Consider the following 19,940-nt stretch of genomic DNA (forward strand, 5'->3'; position numbering starts at 1 on the left):
AATACAAGCATAATACAACTTATATAAAGAAACATAAACTACATAATTGAGATTTAAAATTTTATTTGGCTAGCGCTTTATAGTGGATACTATTTTTTCCATGTTCAAACATTTTGAGATCAATTTATAATATATAATTTGAAATAATTAACTTAAAAAAATTATATCAATATCTAATTCCCCAACAGTTTTGTGACAAGATTTCTTCGTTTGCTAACTTGAATATGGTTCAATAGTGACGTCAATATGAAATTGCTACTTACTCATAGTTGAGCCCAACGAAATGGCATTAGTATCCAAAGAATGTCTGGTAGTATCCAATGGAGGTCTGTTTGTAGACTCACAATCCAGTGGTGGCCTTGTATTAGTCCTATTCAATGAATGCTTGGTATTACTCAGTGAAGGTCTGGTGGTATCCAGGGAAGGTCTGGTGGTATCCAGTGATGGTCTGGTGGTATCCAGGGAAGGTCTGGTGGTATCCAGTGATGGCCTGGTGGTATCCAGTGATGGCCTGTTGGTATCCAGTGATGGCCTGGTGGTATCCAGTGATGGCCTGGTGGGTATCCAGTGATGGCCTGTTGGTATCCAGTGATGGCCTGGTGGTATCCAGTGATGGCCTGGTGGTATCCAGTGATGGCCTGTTGGTATCCAGTGATGGTCTGGTGGTATCCAGGGAAGGTCTGGTGGTATCCAGTGATGGTCTGGTGGTATCCAGGGAAGGTCTGGTGGTATCCAGTGATGGCCTGGTGGTATCCAGTGAAGGTCTTGTGGTATCCAGTGATGTCCTGGAGAATTGTGACGGTCTTGCTGGAGCTCGGAATACAGGAGTTGGAAGAATCTCGTCATCGCCTGATACCAATCAAATCATACTTTTGAAATAAAAATAAATGTTATCTACCCTTAAGATATTCACAATGTTATCCTGATATCGATCTAACTGTTTTTATTTTCTTCTACTCCACTCGTATTCTTGTAAAGTATTGTGTGAAATAAAAAACCTAATATTGGCTGTAATGAAAATATTTTTTGCTTTGGCCTATCCTTAAAAAAATTGTGTTTTACAAAATTGTCTGACTCTATGTGTCTCAACAACAGGGCTGATTTAGCAAAATTAATGGTAGTTAGTGAATAACTAATACATATGTTATTTAGTTTACATAAGAAGTTTTTAGTTAAAAACATGTTTTACTTGTTCTAACAAGCTTGATTACATTTTCATTATTTGAAGTCCAGTTTGATGCTTAACAAAATAGCACTATCTGTATCTCAAGAGTCAAGAAGCAAGAATATTTTATTGCCATCCCACACAAACGATGCATTGACAAAGTCATAGAGTTTAAAATATGTCCTTAAAACATATATAATATACGTGTCCTCTCCAAACATTTTAGTTAAAAAATCATAAAAAATTGTTTTTGAGTAAAATGTAATTGAAAACATGTCAAGAGACGGTATAGATGGTCAGATTTTAATGAATTTTGGCAAACAGATTCAATTTATAAATATAGTTTCTCTCATGGAAAATATTTTCATGTTTAAAACTTTTTTGTATTTTAACGATTTCAAGCCAAAAAAATCACAATTTTTAGTGTCAAAAATGATTATTTCGGTATAAAAGGCAGTTGTAAGAAAAAGACGCTGGTAATTTTAATTAAATATTCATCATAAACCATTATATCCAGTTATTAATTTCTTAATCCTTTTGACACAACTAAATGTTTAATTAAAGCCAGCAAAGCATTTTTATCCATAATGCAAAGTTCCATAAATTATTAAGTGAAGTAATTTTTTATGAACAATCATAGGTAATAAAATAAACTTTCCAAAAATAATCATATATGTGACAGTTTAATTTTATAATACAATTTCACTTAAACTACAACTATAAACCAGGTAGTGACGTAAAAGATGTTAAAGTGGATCTATGCAATGTTGTATTTAAAATAAAATTCAATTTTGATTTCATGTAAAACTACTAATGAAACCATGAAACACAAACAACAGGATAAAGTCTATTGAGAAAGTTTTTAAATGAAACGTCCAGTGCTATGTAAAAAAGTAATGTTTAGTCAGTATTTATTTCTTTTCTTACATTTACAACAGTTTGAATCTTAGATAACTTCTGATTATCCTCTAAACTACAATATTGATTTTGAATGTGTATGTAAAGGATTCTTGTAATGCAATTTTTAATATAAAAATGATTACAAATTATTCCTTAGATAGCTTAACTTACTCGAAGAGTCTTCAATGATGGTCTCATTTGTAAAAGTTACAGATTCTGAAGGCCCAATATCAGCTTCTTCATCACCTGCAAAAAATTAAAATCAATCTGTTGGTTTGATATATTGTTATATAATGACAATTTAAAATATACTTCAAACATAAAATATAAACACCAATTTTTTTAAAGTAACAATTTATCTACAATATAGCACACATTTTATGCGATAATTGGAAAAATAGGATTAGAAGACGTTAATGAATAAATAAATAAAACATGTTAATGCGAAGCAAAACTTACTAATAACGATAAGGTTTTCATTTCTTGAACTGTCCGGTCTTTTTTGATTTCTTTCAAGCGACTCTGAAAAATATCAAATGTACAATTTCATGTAAAATAAAGATAAAGGAAGACTTTTTGCAGGTTGTTACACCTAAGAAGCTCTATAATACTTAGTATAAAGTAAGTAACAAATATGAAAATGATTTTTAAAATCTTATTAGCTTGTTGTTATTAAACATGTCTTGGCATGATTTATGTTTCTTCCAGATACATGTAAGCAATACATGTATTTAGTTGTTAGAGGCTACAGTTATATTGTATCCACGATAAGTTTTCAAATATATACAAAAGGATAACAGGCTTTCAAACATTTGCTATCGTTAAGCCCTTAACGGTTTTGTTTTTCGACCTAAAATTATGTTGTTTTGGTGGATTTTATGCTGTTTTTTTTACAGGTTTGCAGAGATTTGATAAATACTATTTTGTAAAAAAATTATTTTTAGTGTCTTTTATAAAATTTTTGATGTTTTTTTTTATATCATCCTCAAAGTCATTTTTACTTTTTCGTGTCATCATTCCGGAAATTGTCATTTTATGCGTCAGTTATTTCCATGGCACAATAAACACTAGAAATAAACTACAAAATACTCCAAGATGGGTTACGTAGAATAACTACACTCAGTAGCTGTCTGCACTGTGAAACTACAGCGAACTAACCAAGGTGCAAATATTCATGACGGAGGATCAAGGAAGTGCTGACATCTAGTAGAAAACGCCAGAACTGCATGTGTGGCATGCGGTTGTAATAGAAATGCTTTTGCAAAATAGACAACAGAATAAAATAGGAAAAATACAATGACAGATAATATTACATCACCACACTTTTACGCAATCACTATGAACGTAATATTACGTCAAAAACTGTGACGGGATTAATGTTACAAAAATAGAACACTACATTATAGAATTAGAATCCATCATCTTCTTCACGTACCAAAACCTTAAGGCAGACACAAAAATTAAATTCAGCCTTTCACCTTGTTCTGTGCAGTGAGATAGTAAAGTTGGTGCTAGTTCTGATTACACTGGGACCTCATTTATATGGTTGATTTTTTGACGTAAAACTTGTTCTGTTATAACCTTGACTAAGGCGAGGTCACCAACACATATTGATTAGTTTTTTATTTTTATGTATGCTGTAGCATTCGCTACATGGGCAAACTGTGGGAGAAATATATATAAACGAAAATATTTTAGAGTATAAGTAGATTTGTCAAAACATAGGTAAAATTTAAAATGTAATTTCTTAAGAAAGTCTGGTAAAATTGGTACAGAAAGACAGCAGTTTATCTGGAATCCAACTACGATAACTGGTTACAATAGGGGTAGAACAGTTGATCTTCTCTAGGGGTTTAATTTCTCTAGCCTTGTGATTGGATAGTCAGAGACCAATCAAGGACTTTGGTGATGTGGTAGGTTTTTTTAGGGGGTTGGTATAAAAACTCTGACTTGCGAATCTTAGTGTCTTTTTTCAGTGTTCGGCAGATAATTTTAATGGTGCACCCATTCTTTCTTTTTTACAAATCCATAATATACAAACAAGATAATGTGTATTCAAAATCATCAAGAAGCGAACAAACAATCTTAAGAAACAACATGTACAAAATATGTATGACAAAATCAATACAAGGCAACAAAGTGATCACATAGACAACACCTGGTCACCTTTTGACTAGGTAGTGTATCAAAACCAAATACTATTTAATCCTACTTAACTTATAAAAACACAAAATGTTGTTTATATTAGAGTAACTCAGAATATACAAACTATAAGCAATGCATGAGGAAATAAACCATTATTTTAAAGACAAGACTTTCTTAAACCTAAATGTACCACGAAAAGTATTTTTCCCAACAAAAACAGTCAGCTACAGCATACTACATGTTACAGGTCTGATTTAATTTTCTTACCTGAAGGCTTACTTTTCGGTTTAAAAAACTTAGTTAGAGGTACGTTTGTTGATCCTGAATTCTTTTTCGATTGAGACAGAGATGGCCTCTTTGGTTTTTCTGTAACATCAATAATATATTAACAGTTGAATGGAATATTTTAAATGTGACAAGTACATATAATAAAAAAAAATATTGTGAGATACAATTTCAAAAAAGACTTTTTTTCATTTAAAAAGGTCCACATTTTATTTGAATTAATTGCTAATAAAGTTTCACTATAGATTTTGACAACCTCTCTCCAAAAATTAAATCTATTGCATGGTACTTACATGACATATTACAATAGGATGTCCATAAAAGAACTCTGGGGTTAGTAAAAACCCGTACTCAGTTTACAGTGTTACATGACACGTTGTATAGTGTACTCCCACCTTGACTTTGACAAGTGCCTCAAGTGGGTTTCCATAAGTGCATGGTATACGATTTTCACTGTTTCCCAACTATTTACACTTTTTATTACATAGGTTTTTTACGAAGAGGAGTAAGCAACCTCTATGGAGGTGTTTGAACACTAGTAATTTGGCAAGAGCACTGGGACAAACGAAAAAGATAGTGTAAGAATGGCAAAGGAGGATGAATGAATGAATTGTTGGATTTTAAGAAGTGGACGGAAGAGGAGGATTTAGCTTGCTGACTAAGTTCATATAGTGAATAGGTAGTAGAGTAAAAAGAAAGATTTAGTGTTATGAGAGGAAGCTTTAGATTAGAAATACAAAGTTGACTTACATTAAGTGTAAGTGTGATAAAATGCTTGTGGACTTGTTTGCGGATTAAGTCAGTAACAGTAAAGTAAGTTGTAAGTTACAACTTGGATGTGTAGTAGAGAATAGGAATAGTTTGATTAAGATTGTCAATGCTCTGAAGTTTGCAGTATTAAAATTGGAAAAAGGATCAAGGTGTATTAGGTCTGTTGATTATGATCTTGGTGTTCAGTGAGAGAGTATAACTTTGAAGAGAGGAAAGTTGAAGAAGAAGCTATAAATGAATTGAAAATTTAATGTGTAAAACATATCAGGCAAAGGCCTATCACTTCTATAGCAACTCCAGATATGCTAGCAGGATATTGAGGGAGGTTCAATACAGTTTACATGTGTGCTTTGCAACAAACAGAACATGTACTGAAATCTAATAAACGTTACAAAACTATTTTGCATTAAAATCATGAATAAAACATTAACATAAATTTTTATTTAATAAAAACATTTAACTTCAATACTACTTAGTTATTTTAGAGACAATATTTATTGAAGATTATAACAATGATATTCAATAGTTACTCTATAAGCCAAATTTGGTTTGGACCAAACCAAACGTTCTATGGTTGGATTCCAGGTTCACTATAAAATATAACCAAACCAGTGCAGGCTAGTATTGAAAATAATGCAAACACATTTACAAATGTGTATGGGTTACAAATGTGTATGGGTTACAAATGTGTATGGGTTACAAATGTGTATGGGTTTTACAAATGTGTATGGGTTACAAATGGGTATGGGTTACAAATGTGTATGGGTTACAAATGTGTATGGGTTACAAATGTGTATGGGTTACAAATGTGTATGGGTTACAAATGGGTATGGGTTACAAATGTGTATGGGTTACAAATGTGTATGGGTTACAAATGTGTATGGGTTACAAATGTGTATGGGTTACAAATGTGCATGGGTTACAAATGTGTATGGGTTACAAATGTGTATGGGTTACAAATGTGTATGGGTTACAAATGTGTATGGGTTACAAATGTGTATGGGTTACAAATGTGTATGGGTTACAAATGTGTATGGGTTACAAATGTGTATGGGTTACAAATGGGTATGGGTTACAAATGGGTATGGGTTACAAATGTGTATGGGTTACAAATGTGTATGGGTTACAAATGTGTATGGGCTGATGATGACAAGAACTGATTGCTTGGAGTGTGATTTATCATTAGTTGTTATTTATGTTGTAATGAGATCGGATAAGTGAGTGCACTAATCTTGTAAAGCAAGATCTATATTAACAAATTAATATTATAACGCACTAATAGATGGAAAATATGTACAGACTTAATGGCTTACTCTAACAGACTTTGAAGTTAGGTTTAGGACTGAAAGCTAGGGATTGTTGCTAGTTGATAGGAAAATCAGCAGGTTTACCTATAAAACTATCTTCTACGGTCCACTGTTTGAAAGAACTCCGTTCAGTAGGCTAACAGTTTCTAAAGATATATAATATAGTACTCAATACATTGTCAACAGTTATACAGTGAAAACAGTGTCTATAAAAAGTGAATTGGCAACACTGCTTCCCAGATTGACTCTGCAACCCAAAATGAACAGACAACTATTATAGTAGTCTCTACTGGTTGAAGAATATTGCAATGCAATCGAAAATGTGTAATTGTGTGTAAAATATGTGCAATATTATGTGTTCTTTCAATCAGTGGACCCTAGAATATAGCTTTTGAAGTCAGCCATAAATCTATTTCTACATGAGGGCAAAAATAATGGTACAATACTTGTGTATTAAATATTACCATTTATCTATTCTTGCTTTTTTCTCATATCAGTAGCTTGATCTCATTGCAAAAACTCAATTAAACAATAATTAGAGCAGCTGCACCAAAATAACCCAATGGTAGCTTGTTGCGTTTTAATCCTCCCTCCACACCCGCACCCACCACTGTTGCCAGTTTTACGTGTATGAAAAATTACTGATATGTCTCAACATTAGGGAACAGCTGATACAGTAGCAATGTGGCAACGCTGCTATTTTGGTCTAGGCTGCTCTAATTATTCGATAGAATGAGTGACACGATGAAAATGTGAGAACAAATTTTGTACCTTTATTAGAAGTAGTTCCCAAAGAAGCCACATTAGACTCGTTTTGTGATCTTGGACAGGGTTTTGTAGAAGAAACTGAAGGCAGTGATGTTTCCTGACGTTCTGTAAATAAACAAAACAACATAAGTATCTAGATCGAAACCGAAAATGGTGATATTTTAATGAACTTCTTTCACCTAACTGTTTTCAGAGTCTGGAGGTCTCTGAAAAAGCCACGATGATTCACTAAATATATTTAAAAAATGTAAATATAAAATATAAAATCTAAATATAAATGTTTAAAAAGTAGGTATTGTATTGGAATAAAAAAGTAAAACAGGGCTGTACAACGTAATTGTATCCTCACTGGAATGTATTTCCACATAGTTGTCTACCACTGTTGGGCAATTCAAATGATCAAACAAAGAGCCTTTAATAAAAATCTTGTGTCAATCAAGATGTCCACAGATTAAATATGTTTATGAAATTACTGCCACTCTATAGCAATGAACGCCCAAAAACCAGGAGAGAAGGAACAGTCATAAGAAGGAAGGAATTAGAAAGGAACTGGTTGGGGTTGTAATAAGAATACTTAATTAATTGTTCCCAGCCATATTCTCAAATTTTACCTTGAGAGACAAGCACCGCCATAAATGAATATTAATTGTTTAAAAAAAACACTTGTAATTTATACACATTTGTTTCGCCTTCATTCCTTTGTCACGTTTACTTTTGATTTATTTTCTTACTTACTACGTTATTACTATAGATTTAAAAGATTTGATGATGATTGACAGATAGTTTCATTCAAACTGGGCTTGCACTCAGACATTTCATGATTAATTGTACAGTGCAGTTATCGAGAGAGCCACTGTTGTTCTTCTAGGACTAGAAGCCAAGACATTGCACTTAGTCCTAAAAGGACATTTTCGCTACTTCCAGGATATGCTGGATGTGTAAGATTGGGGGTAGGGGCCACTTCGTGCTTCCTGTCAAGACCCATAAGGAAGGATGTTGGGCATTAAATTCAGTCATGTCTCCTTGGAAGAAAAGGAAACCAGCTAGCTCTGAACTAGCCTCTCCAATCAAAGCAGGCAGGGGGTGGCACACCCTTATGTCTAGGCTAGCAACAGCCCTTAACACTTACGGAATCCCACCAACTCCAACAGTCATGTCCTGCAGTAGACTAGACCTATCGATTTATCATTGCACTCCAATATTACGAAATTTGTGGTTAGTGATGTGCTGCCTCCTGGACATCTGTAAGATTCCCCAGATTTACATGACAAATCGGTTTTTGCCATACCCAGAGTAGGTTCAACGGGAAGGTATAAACCAGCCAGACGTGGTTTATGCCTGGGGAATCTTTACTTTGAACATATTGGAAGATATAGTTTCATTCCACAGATTGTAAAAAAATATTTGTTTAAATGGTGGGAGGGAATAAAATGAAAAATGACTTTATTAGAGGCGAAGTTAGGGCTATAAAGTCCTCTCTACCACTTAAACTCATAAAAAGATTAAACTAACATTTAATAATAAATGATTTTTGGAATAATTGAAGAGAAAGAAGCTCGAGTAAACCGTGAGGGAAAAGGCAGGAGAAGATGGAAAGTGAGAGAGGGAGGAGGGGAGGAATATTGAGAGATAGGAAATATTGGCCTAATTAGAGAGTTAGTTTTACCTTGGATATCATTTTGCCTTGATGATCTAACTAAATAAGAATCTTGAGAAGAAGTCTGTACTACAGATGCTGGTCTCAGTGAATTGGTTGAAAATCTTTGAGTTGCATGTACTGGAGTTGAAAAAGATTCAACTTGAACACCTGTAAGTAATAATCAAAGTTTATTAGAATATAAAAAACAAGCCAATACTATAGTTTCTTATTCCATTTTATAGAAAATATACAAAAAATTAATTTAAGATCCATTTGTAGCAAAATAACCACGAGTTTTCCTCATGAAAACAATGTTAAACCTCATGCAGTACGCCCTCAATTTTGCTCACAGCATTTGGGAAGATGTCTCATTAAAAAAATATCATTAATACGCATCCAAACGCTTTTTTGTTTTTTATGTGTATACTTCTTGAATATTTAAACGAAAAAGTACAACAAAGTTTGAGATTTTTTCTGAACTATCCATAAAAATTTGAGAAAAACTTTAAAGCGTTTGGATGCTTATTAATTATATGAGATGCCTCATATAATTCTACAACTAAATATATACGGGTGGAAACTGCATGAGGTTTAACACTGTTCTTATGGGGAAAAACTTAAGGTCATTTCACTATAGCTAATTCTAAAGATAATAAGTTTTTTATACTTAGCAAATATCATTCAATTTGCATTCTTATATATTATTACCAGACTACTTATAATTTATTCTACACTTTTTTGTGTGAAGTTGCCTGATGATGGAATCATTGATTCCGAAAGGCCTTGCAAGAATAAAATTAATATTGGAAAATCTGTATTCATTTACTAGTGATATTAAATATTCTACATATTGTTGAAAATAACATTAACTTAACAAAACTTACTTTTTTGGTGAAATTTTAGATAATTAGATAACAATTCAGTCAACAGGGTGGACTTGTACCCAACTGTTTGCGCTGCTTGAAGAAGTTGTTGACTTGGATCTTTGTGTCGAAATCGGACCGATGGTGACAAAGAATGTCCTAAAACATACCATTACCATTTTATTTATCATAAATATAACCTACATACGAGTTTGCTTTTAAATATACAACATAGCCTATAATAGTTGATAAACTTGATTGAACCATCTTCAAAAAAGCATACGACCTTATCTAATTTACTTCAATACACAAAGAGTGTTTGGAAACTAATCCCAGTTTAGGATTAGAGCAAAATTGTGTTCTCACTTACTCTAGAAGCTAGTGCGAAATAGTCTTAGTATTGTGTTCCAAAGTTGGAAACCAAACAATGGCGGTGATTCCATTTATCTTGATTTTCACAAGGCTGCACTGCTTTAGAAACTGTTATAACCAATGCTTTATCTAAGATGTTATCTTCATATACACAGTCTAATGAATTCTGGGTTTGAATGTGCTAACCTTTATGACAAGATAAACTTCAGAGTTACCTGTACATTTTCCAGAGCACAATTGTTTAAGCTGTCACCATTAGGCCTACTAGTATAAAAAGGCAAATATCACTAAGTGGATAGTCTAGCAACATGGAGAAAATTATCAATTTTTTGATTATTCAGAACCATTGTTATCGTGTATGAATAAAACACTTTAAAATATAACTAAAACAAACCTAACCATAATTTATACTATTTTACCAAGCTTGTCTTGCTGGTTTATCATTTCACATCAAATCATCCAAGACATGTCACCCACCATCTCAGATTTTGAAGAAACTTTACATTTTTTTATCCTTCCATATAGATAAGGAAATATACCAAAATTCTATATTCCTACCTCAACTAGTTTTTGTTTTATAGGCAATTAAAGTTTGGACAAAATGAGCATTTTTATATATTCCGAGAACTCCAGGCAAGCTTGTACTTTCAACTTAAACAATTTGTATCTTCATCATTTATAGTGTATATACTATTATAGGCAATACTAGAAAATTCTAGTGTCACTCAGGAAATCTTGTGTAGGTACCAAAATCTAAAAATCATGTTCTATACCAACACATTTATCAGGTGGTACTTGACCTTGCCATGTCCTCTTTTCATCATACCAAGTTGCTAAGAATTAGCCGTCTGATCCATGCACTTATGCTGCGGAGTTCTGTCCTGTTCCCTTCTTTAAGGAAGCTGTCTCCTCTTTCCTTTGCCAGGACATGGATCAGAGGGTATCAGCTAGCACCGGAACCACTCGTCCATCTAAATACTTTAGTACTTGACCCTGTCTTTCAGTGCGATCATCATGCTTTCAACCACAAACACGATAGACAACAACTTCCTCCATCCAGTCATGATGATCAGCATCTTTTTGGGCAGAGTCAGAGTCTCAGCTCTCTAATTCCTACTTTGAAATTACGGAGTCAGACTTCAGACTTGGTGTTGACCACCAAACCTAAGTAATCTGCAAAATTGATGAGACTAGCACGTTCTTGGAGGTCAAAGGCAAGAAGTCGGTTGTACAGAAAGTTCCACCAATTTATCACTACCTTTTGACTAGCAAAAAGGATGAGGAAACACTCATTCACCATTACCAACTGTTTTTGCAAGTAGAGAAATGATATAGCTAATAGAAAGTCATTGGGCTGAGAGTAATTTGTCTTGACAAAGAATCGTTCAGGTATCCAATGAATAGGCTTTCCGATATTCCTCACAATGTAAACTGTCATTAGAACTACGAATTTTTAGTACGGAAACTAATTAAAAGTACCAATTCATATCTAAGTATGTGAAGACTGCCTGTTCAGATATAGGCAGAAAGACCCTTTAAATGTTTTCCTTGAAAATTACAATTCTCACTGTCTTAATCATTAATGATTAGACCCTCTGAAATTCATATATTTTATCTGATAAGTACTATCACCAGTGATGTGTTTAGATCATTGCCAACAGTGCAGGGTAACACCTGCAGCATTCGTGAAGACACTGAAATGTTGATACGTTAGCTGTAGGTAAAGGTAGTTTTGGCCCACAAATTGTTGGTGTTAATTAAAGTTTAACCTACATTGTTAAGAATGTTGTAAAGGTGATTTTACATGGTTTCAACACCCTTATTATTTGATGTTATATGATTAACGTATTAGGTTTGATTTTGGCATAATTAAATTGATACTATTAAATTTTGCACTAAAGTTCAAGGCACTAATGACATTTTACAATGTTTGGAATCGTAGAATGTAACGTGATTTTACATTTTTATCATTCGTAATTGTAATATTTACTAATCTCACTTACAGAAGAGTATTCTTGCCAAATATTCTCTTGATTTTGAGAAAATGTTTAATTCAAATATGGTAGATTCACTAATAAATAGTATGTTATGTCACACCACAAATTGTTAATACAAATATATTGATAATATTGAAAAAAATAGGTACAATAAGCGGTCCCAGTTTTTTTATATCGATATTTACAAACGATATTACTCAATTATAATTTTCTATATAACTAACCGATACTGATTTTTTAACAAAAACCAACTTGTATCAACATATAAACATTTTGTTATACAATAAACGTATTTTCTTTTATAGATTATAACAGACAGTTGAAAGCTCGTGGAGGACTGTGAAACAAGTGTAAAAAGTGGCATATTAGCCATATTAAACCTGCTTGCAGATCATCTCCGTGAGTATTTGTGCAGAAAAGAAGTACAATTTTCTAGAGAAGATGCTTCAACAACTTCTCAAAAATGGTTAATCCTTGCTACATAAGAGAAACATATAAATAATTAGGTATTTATGTATATGTTGTATTTCCTATTATTAATGTTCTTATGCTGTTATCATTTCATTATTATTTATGAGCTTTTTTATTTCCAGTTCTAATCGTTTGTTTGATTGTTAGAGCTCATTTATTATTTATAAGATTATCACTATGTGTGTTGTATTAGTTATTTTAATTTAAAATGTTATTATGGCTATAGATATGTTGATATGATTTATAAATACGTATTCGATAAATGAATATTAAGATCGATGATTGTACTGATCAATATAAAAAAACCGGGTCCGCTTATCGTACTCTACCCAAAATGGTAATTGTATACTATTATTAATAAAGATTTGTGTACATTGTAACTCAAGCTTAAATTATTTAGGGAAATGGGTAGGGTTCAATAAGCGGACCCGGTTTTTTTATATTGAAGAATGTAATCATCGATACCTAATATTCGCATCTCAAATCCTACACTATCAATCGATATAAAAGTATCTATAGTCCTCAATAACAATCATAGGTACTTTGGGATTATACCGACCACACCAGTATGAAGAACACAAAAATGTAAATTTATAGAAACAAACATGATAGAACGAAAAAACAACTGTTTAATTACAAAATTACAAGCATTTCCAAGTATTGTGATCGGTATTGTTGTCGCTGTTATCTTATCTTTCTCGATAATCCCGATTAGGGCAGGGCGCGGCATCACATGATTTGCACAGCACATAATTGCCTTTCCATTACAATTCAATTTATATTTCTGACCAGCCCCTCTAGAATTTGATATTTTACTGATAGGTACTATCTCGAGGGATGTTTTTCTTTCGTCGACATCAGCGCGGGGCAGCACCGAAGGTACTGCCGAAACCCGTGCTGATGGCCGGAGGCACTCGCATTTTGGGTGGCGGTATGTGATCAAGAATAAAAAACAAGTTTTGGGTGTTTTTTCAATAAAGAGTTTAGTTTTAGTTTGGTAATGTTTGTTTTTGTTGAATTTTTGTGTTTGGAGAAATGTAGATGTAAAACACGGAAGTACAACAAAGCGATGCACTAGCTGAACGGGCGGCGAGACTCTGCAATCACGTTATCTACTAGACCGCTCGACTTTGACCTCTGTCTGAGGGTGGGGAGGGGTTTGCGATAAGACAATTCCTGTTTTATATTGACGAAATATTGATCTACGCTAATCTAGTAATCAGTAGAAGCAAAATGTCAAATAACAATTCATGGCTGGGTGTGGTCGGTATAATCCCAAAGTACCCAATCATATGTTTTAAATTAAAATGTGAATTTAATATTTACAGTGATCAAACAAATTATTATAACCAAAATTAGGAAAACTGAAGACGGCCATATTTGCTCTTCTCACAGTTGCTACAGTTTTCTTTCCCAAAAATTTCACATAATGGGTTTTTCAGTACGAGTCCAACATGTTGAAGTCACAAAAAACATGTCTTATCATCTTTCAAAGCAATGACGTTTATGTTTCTTAAATTGACTGTGATTTTTAATAATAAAATGTTACTTATAAATAATTGAAATATTACATTACGAAAAATATTTGAAAGTGTTTACAGCTATTGATGTAGATTATTTAAGTTAATGGTTCAAAATAATTAATCAGTATCGATTGATTATATCGATGGTTATGATTAAGTAATATCGTTTGGCAATTTCGAGATAAAAAACCCGGGTTCGCTTATCGTACCCTACCCAGGGAAATTACTAAAAATAGTCTACTTACCTGACTGCATAGTCATTTTAAAAATTCACACATACTGTGTATGTAATCTATAGTATTTTTGTAAAGTAGGCTACAAGTTTATAGATTTACTGGTAAAATTCACGTCATGGACTAATTTATATGTCCTGTTATCTAACCTTATCTATCGAGAACACTTTGCATATGACGAAACACGCATAATAAGAAACAATTAATTAGTTAAAAATAATATCAGTGCAAACTTAACTATGTTTTCATTAGTAATCAAAAGTCACACAGCTTATAACCATAACCTCAAACAAAAACAAGTCAGGTCCGGTAAACAATATAAACAAACTAGTGCAGTCCAGTAAACAAATCACGCGCCAAAAAATGAAAATCATATGACTAAATCATGTGTGTGTTTTCAGTCTGTAAGCGAAACCACAAGACATAGAAACCGTACATCACAAATGAGTATAATATTAATTGATATATACAAAATACTAATTTCATAAATAGTATTGTAGCTACTATTGTATTATGTCTTATAAATTATGAAGCTGTATATGACTAAAATTATAAACGGTTATAACAGTTTTGCACGGTTTTATCACATTATGAAAGACAGAAACATTGTCTCATATCATCATATGAAAATTTTAGAATGGCGTATTTTGAAATACTTACGTCTTTCTCAAGGTATGGATTGCTTATAGGACTAACCGCCTTTTATAGACAGCATAGATTAGATTAAAGCTAATCCTAAGGAACACAGTTACCCTTGTTTGTTAACTGCACTGACAAAAGTATATAAGTATTTGAAGCGTTATTGTAAAAAATTGACGAATTTATGAAGCACACAATACAATCTATAATCGCATTTTCTTGACAAAACAAGACATTGTCATAAATAGTGTCGTATAATTATTGTAATAAACTACTAATATGCCTTTGTATATATATATTTTTTTTTAATAAAGTTGCATTGCTGCTTAATGTAAAATCACATTTATGATATTAACTAGTTTTATATCTAGAAGAAATATTATTTTAGAATACGGGGTACTTCTTGATGTGTGAGGCGCTACATGGCCAAAGATTCAGACGTGGTCCGAAACACATCGAAGGATGATTTTCGAAGCCCAGCTCTTCACACAATGCTGAAAAAGACGAATGTAAAGAGTGCAAGAACGAGGGAAAGGAATGGCTTCTACGAAACAAGCTAGAGATAATCATGGAGATGACCGGCATGAAGGGAGGAAAATGATGAACCAATTGGACCGCGAGATAACGGAATGAACCAATTGATTACGGAGTTTTGGAAGTTCTGAAAATGACAGGCCGTTACATGAACGAAAAGATTAAGAAATAAGAGAAAGAGCTAAGAACCAAAGATTGTCAGCGGTAAGTATGTTTTGAGAGGTGTAAAGAGAGAAGAGAAAAAGAAAAGTGAAGAGGTGAAGAAAAAGCAAAAATAGGTTGGCTAATCCATCATACAAAGTATTGAAGATTAAGAGAATAATCAGAATCAGGAACGGAATATTACATGAGGTGGAAGTCGAAAAGAGTGTAGAGGTACTGCTATGAAGTGGCGCTCTTATGCTGGTTTGAAAACGACAAAGTCTGGGAGAAATAAACCAGTAATTATAGTGCAAGACGGTTACCCAGAACTGACGTATTAGGTCAAGGTAGAAGTTTATAGCAGAAATAAGTGAAAATGATGTTATGAAAGAATTTAAAATAAAGTACAAAATTAGGAATTCCACAGGTGAAGGAAGATACGTTGGAAAAAAGTACATCTAATGATAGAATCTTCACAAAGATTATGAATTTGTTGAGAGATAAGGAAAGGCTTCACATGAAAAGGCAGAGGTAGAGGGTAACCTTATTCTAGCAAGGTGATAATGGTGCCAGAGGTACGGCTACGTGGCCAAGAATCGCAGTTAAACGAAACCCAGTTATTTTCACTGTCGGAAAGACCATATAAAGATAAAAAGTGCAAGGAAATTAAGTAAAATGCCTTAACAAAAAAATGGAATTAGGACTATCAATCCTTCTCTTTCACTCAACTAATATACTGCAACCAGTAAATTGATAGTAACGTGGCTCTCCTTATTGTTGAAAATGCACTTATATCATAAATAAAATTGAAATTATTGGAGAGGTAAACAGTATATTTAATCTAGTTCACTGAATATAAAGCAGAACGAATATGGAATTTTCGTAATTCTTGAATTTTATTTTATTAATCACTGATGTAATGTGTTCATGATATCTGAGATTTAAAATAAATCTAATACCGCAAATATTCCGAACGAACGCACTTCAATCCGTTCAATTGTTAAAGTGACTAATCAAGACGTCACAACAGTTAAAGTGTGATAATTTAGGTGTTAACCAGCATCTTAACATTAAAGGTAAATGCAAAGCAAGCCGTTTTACACCATGGATACAGTAAAAGACCGTTGCATGTTATCATTGCGTAGTAATTACATTTCGGGTTTGTATTCATTGTGAGCCTAACATTATTTATCTTATATTGATAATTTCGTATACAACTGTTAAAATTAAGTTTCGGTGCAATACTTTTTATCATTGCTTGTGTCTTGTTTTCATTTCGTTTCAGTCCATGTTGTTTTACCGAACACGAGTTAGATATTCCTCTAACTAATATTATCATATTTTCTTAGCGAAACTTTCCGTTCTTGCCGACTGCAGACTAACACTAAAAAGATGAGACACATCTTGCCCTTCCTAGAAATCTACAGAGTAACCTAATCTTCTGACTAAACTGAAATTGTTGCACTCTTTATTCTCTCGTAAATTAACCTCTACGAGCATGATCCATCCAAAGCTACTAGAACGATAGACATTTCACCTTCTTCTTCTTCTTCTTCTACTTCCAGACATAAATTTTTACCGACCAATCATATTGGTGGATTAATCAACTATCAATGAGAGTACATGGGTTCTGATGCCAGAGGTGAGCCAATTAGTCTACCAGAGTATACTGCATGATGAAGAAAGTCAGTCTACTAGCAATTCATCAAATAGCCGGGTAGCGCTTGAAGGAATTCCGACACGACGTCCTAAGCGGTACATTAAAATGTGATTAGAAAGTGCAAAATTGGATATAAATAATCTTAAAACTATGTGAGCTAAACAGTTATAGTCCAGAAATTAATAATATTTGAGTAACATTATAATTAGTTATTATTTTAAATTTCTGGTGGCAGACAAATCATAAATTCAGTTTATATTAATTTCTTTACCTCAAATTAAAAATCTAGAAATTTATACATAAGCATTAATGTAAATTATTAAAATGTAAGGTACAAGCAAATTGATTATTTTAACTGCTTTAATGTAAAGTTTAAAAATCTTTACTTTTTTCTACTAGTTATTAGTATTGGTTGATTAAAAGTGAATAAGTGATTCACTTATTAATTGATTAAAGTATTGGCTATTAGTAGTGAATAAATTAAGAATAGCCAATACAAGCTCCATCTTCAACATTTCAAGAAATTAGTTGTTATATTTTTACCTCCTGCTTAAAGTTCAATCCTGGATACGCCACTGACAGATATAGATTTGTTTACACAATGCTATGATTAGATTAATACATTTTACAATACGCATTATTTTTCTTAGAATACGCATTATTGAAATAATGCTGAAAATATCAAATGACACTGGCTTAATTATAAAATTATCATAGAAAACCTGTAAATTTACTCGTATTTTATAATTATTACGTTCAAATAACGCTTCTTTAAATCAAAGACGCTTAGAAAATACTAAAATGATTGGTGTTATTGACTATAAAGTCAATAATTGATGTTATATAATGGGTTTTCAATGTATTTATATATAACGTTATCAGTATATAACTATCTACATTTTATGATTCACAAAACATTTGATATAATCATAAAAAGTCGAAGAAGACAAGAAGTTTTATATTATTTTATTCTTGTTTACCGACACCTAAATAAAAAAAGTTTCACACAAAGTACTTAAACTTTTGGGTGCTAACCAGTAATTTATTTTGCGGCCGGGAAGGGGGAGGTGAATACGGGGGTTAAAAGCGTATGAATAGTATTAAAAATAAAACTTATGAAATTAAAATTTATTAAATATATGTATGTATATACGCATTACAATATATTTAAGGTTTTTAATAATTTTAGTTCTATCCTGAAGATATTTATAAACGGAATGTTGGAAGGAAATTGATTTCCCCGTCATTCCCCCTGGGTATGCCCCTTTAAAACGTACATAATATAATTATGAAAACGTTTCAGCGAATTCGTATATAGCAAATTCTACACAGGTATATATAAATTCACTAACTTAATAATCAAATAGATGAATATTTTATCACATTAATAATGGCAGAACAGAATAATCAATACACAATGTGAATAAATTGGTGAATAAGTCTAAAACTCTTTATATGTATTGCCTGGAATGGTGTGAATTTTATTTTTTAGGAATCTTCTTATACTTTTTATTCGAACGTAAAGTTTTCTTCTTGGTTGCGGTTCTTTCTGACTTCTTGGTTGGGGATATAGTGAAGGCTTTTGTAGCCAATTTCTCGTATTTTATTTTTTCAATAAACGAATTAATTTTGCAATATAAATAAACACTAACAGAGACAACCACAGCAATGACGATAATTGTCAGGGCAATATCAAACCAGGAGTCGCTTTCGGGTTCCAAGGGTTTTTTTCTGGTCAAGTTAGTAGGAGGAACGCTAGTAGGAGCGTTGATGGAGTATGATTCATTTTCGGTGCTGAGACCTTTCTCTGTCTCTTGGAGCTCGTGGTCTTGGAAATCGTCTACTGCTTTGTCGATCCCCTCGTCCAACTCCTCCAGAACTGCAGAGTCCAGCCAAGACGACAAGTCCGCCCTCCCCATTTGTCGCAACCGCAGTGACAACTTCTCGTGGGACGTCCCCCTGCCCTCACCGACTGCAGAGTTCCAGTGCAACAGTAGCTTGAGGCAACCGACGTCCATTGGTACGGCATCCTCCGCATTCTCCACGTCCCTGTCCAGCTCGAATGATTTGAAATATAGTGAAGCAACGAGTTTTTGGCATTCATCAATGGTCAGGTGATTTGCTAAGAATTCATACTCATCAAGTGTCACATCTACAGTACACGAGTTAATCGGAAGACGCATTGTAAAAATTACACACAGTAGGCAAGTTCCGATCATATTTGAAAACCACAGAAAGGATAAATCTTAAATTAGTCCATATATTTACCTGTGATCAGTATGTTGAATTTTGAAGTGAATATAAACTTCACGCCTCCATAACCTAAACTGTAGTTACAACAGGAAACAACGAAAATAAATAGAAGTTTTGCTTTGAATTACTCAACAAGTGATCTTAGTTTGATATCTATATTTTCTAAAAATTAAAACAATCACACGGAACCGATTGAACAACACAAATAAATACGTAGCTACAATATTGTTAAGCAAGAAACTATATTAAATAAGACAATATATTGGTTAGGCTT

The 19,940-nt window shown here is 32.9% G+C and overlaps 2 protein-coding genes across 2 annotated transcripts; both read right to left on the reverse strand.

The window, feature by feature from the left end:
- Positions 1 to 269: 269 nt before the first annotated feature.
- On the reverse strand, positions 270 to 14,748 carry LOC124356201 (chitin biosynthesis protein CHS5-like). The gene is made up of 8 exons (XM_046807385.1): positions 14,452 to 14,748; positions 9,865 to 10,002; positions 9,008 to 9,148; positions 7,345 to 7,446; positions 4,478 to 4,576; positions 2,525 to 2,587; positions 2,237 to 2,311; positions 270 to 849 (listed from the first exon to the last, which is right to left on the reverse strand). Exons 1-8 carry the CDS (start codon positions 14,465 to 14,467, stop codon positions 392 to 394), a joined length of 1,092 nt encoding a protein of 363 aa, XP_046663341.1. The 5' UTR covers positions 14,468 to 14,748; the 3' UTR covers positions 270 to 391.
- Positions 14,749 to 18,602: 3,854 nt separating this feature from the next.
- LOC124356202 lies at positions 18,603 to 19,924 on the reverse strand. Its single transcript, XM_046807386.1, has one exon. The coding sequence runs from the start codon at positions 19,630 to 19,632 to the stop codon at positions 18,895 to 18,897; it is 738 nt and encodes a 245-aa protein (XP_046663342.1). The 5' UTR covers positions 19,633 to 19,924; the 3' UTR covers positions 18,603 to 18,894.
- Positions 19,925 to 19,940: the final 16 nt, after the last annotated feature.

Source organism: Homalodisca vitripennis, chromosome 2 (assembly GCF_021130785.1).
Source record: "Homalodisca vitripennis isolate AUS2020 chromosome 2, UT_GWSS_2.1, whole genome shotgun sequence".
NCBI classification, from domain to species: Eukaryota; Metazoa; Arthropoda; class Insecta; order Hemiptera; family Cicadellidae; genus Homalodisca; species Homalodisca vitripennis.

What these genes read in the sequence shown, in the direction of transcription:
- LOC124356202 (XM_046807386.1), bottom strand. Translation starts at nt 19,632, where the DNA reads ATGATCGGAACTTGCCTACTGTGTGTAATTTTTACAATGCGTCTTCCG.
- LOC124356201 (XM_046807385.1), bottom strand. An exon ending in ACCGAAAAGTAAGCCTTCAG is followed by an intron (nt 2,588 to 4,477) that starts GTAAGAAAATTA and finishes GATATTTTTCAG; the next exon opens with AGTCGCTTGAAAGAAATCAA. An exon ending in TGAAAACCTTATCGTTATTA is followed by an intron (nt 2,312 to 2,524) that starts GTAAGTTTTGCT and finishes AATTTTTTGCAG; the next exon opens with GTGATGAAGAAGCTGATATT.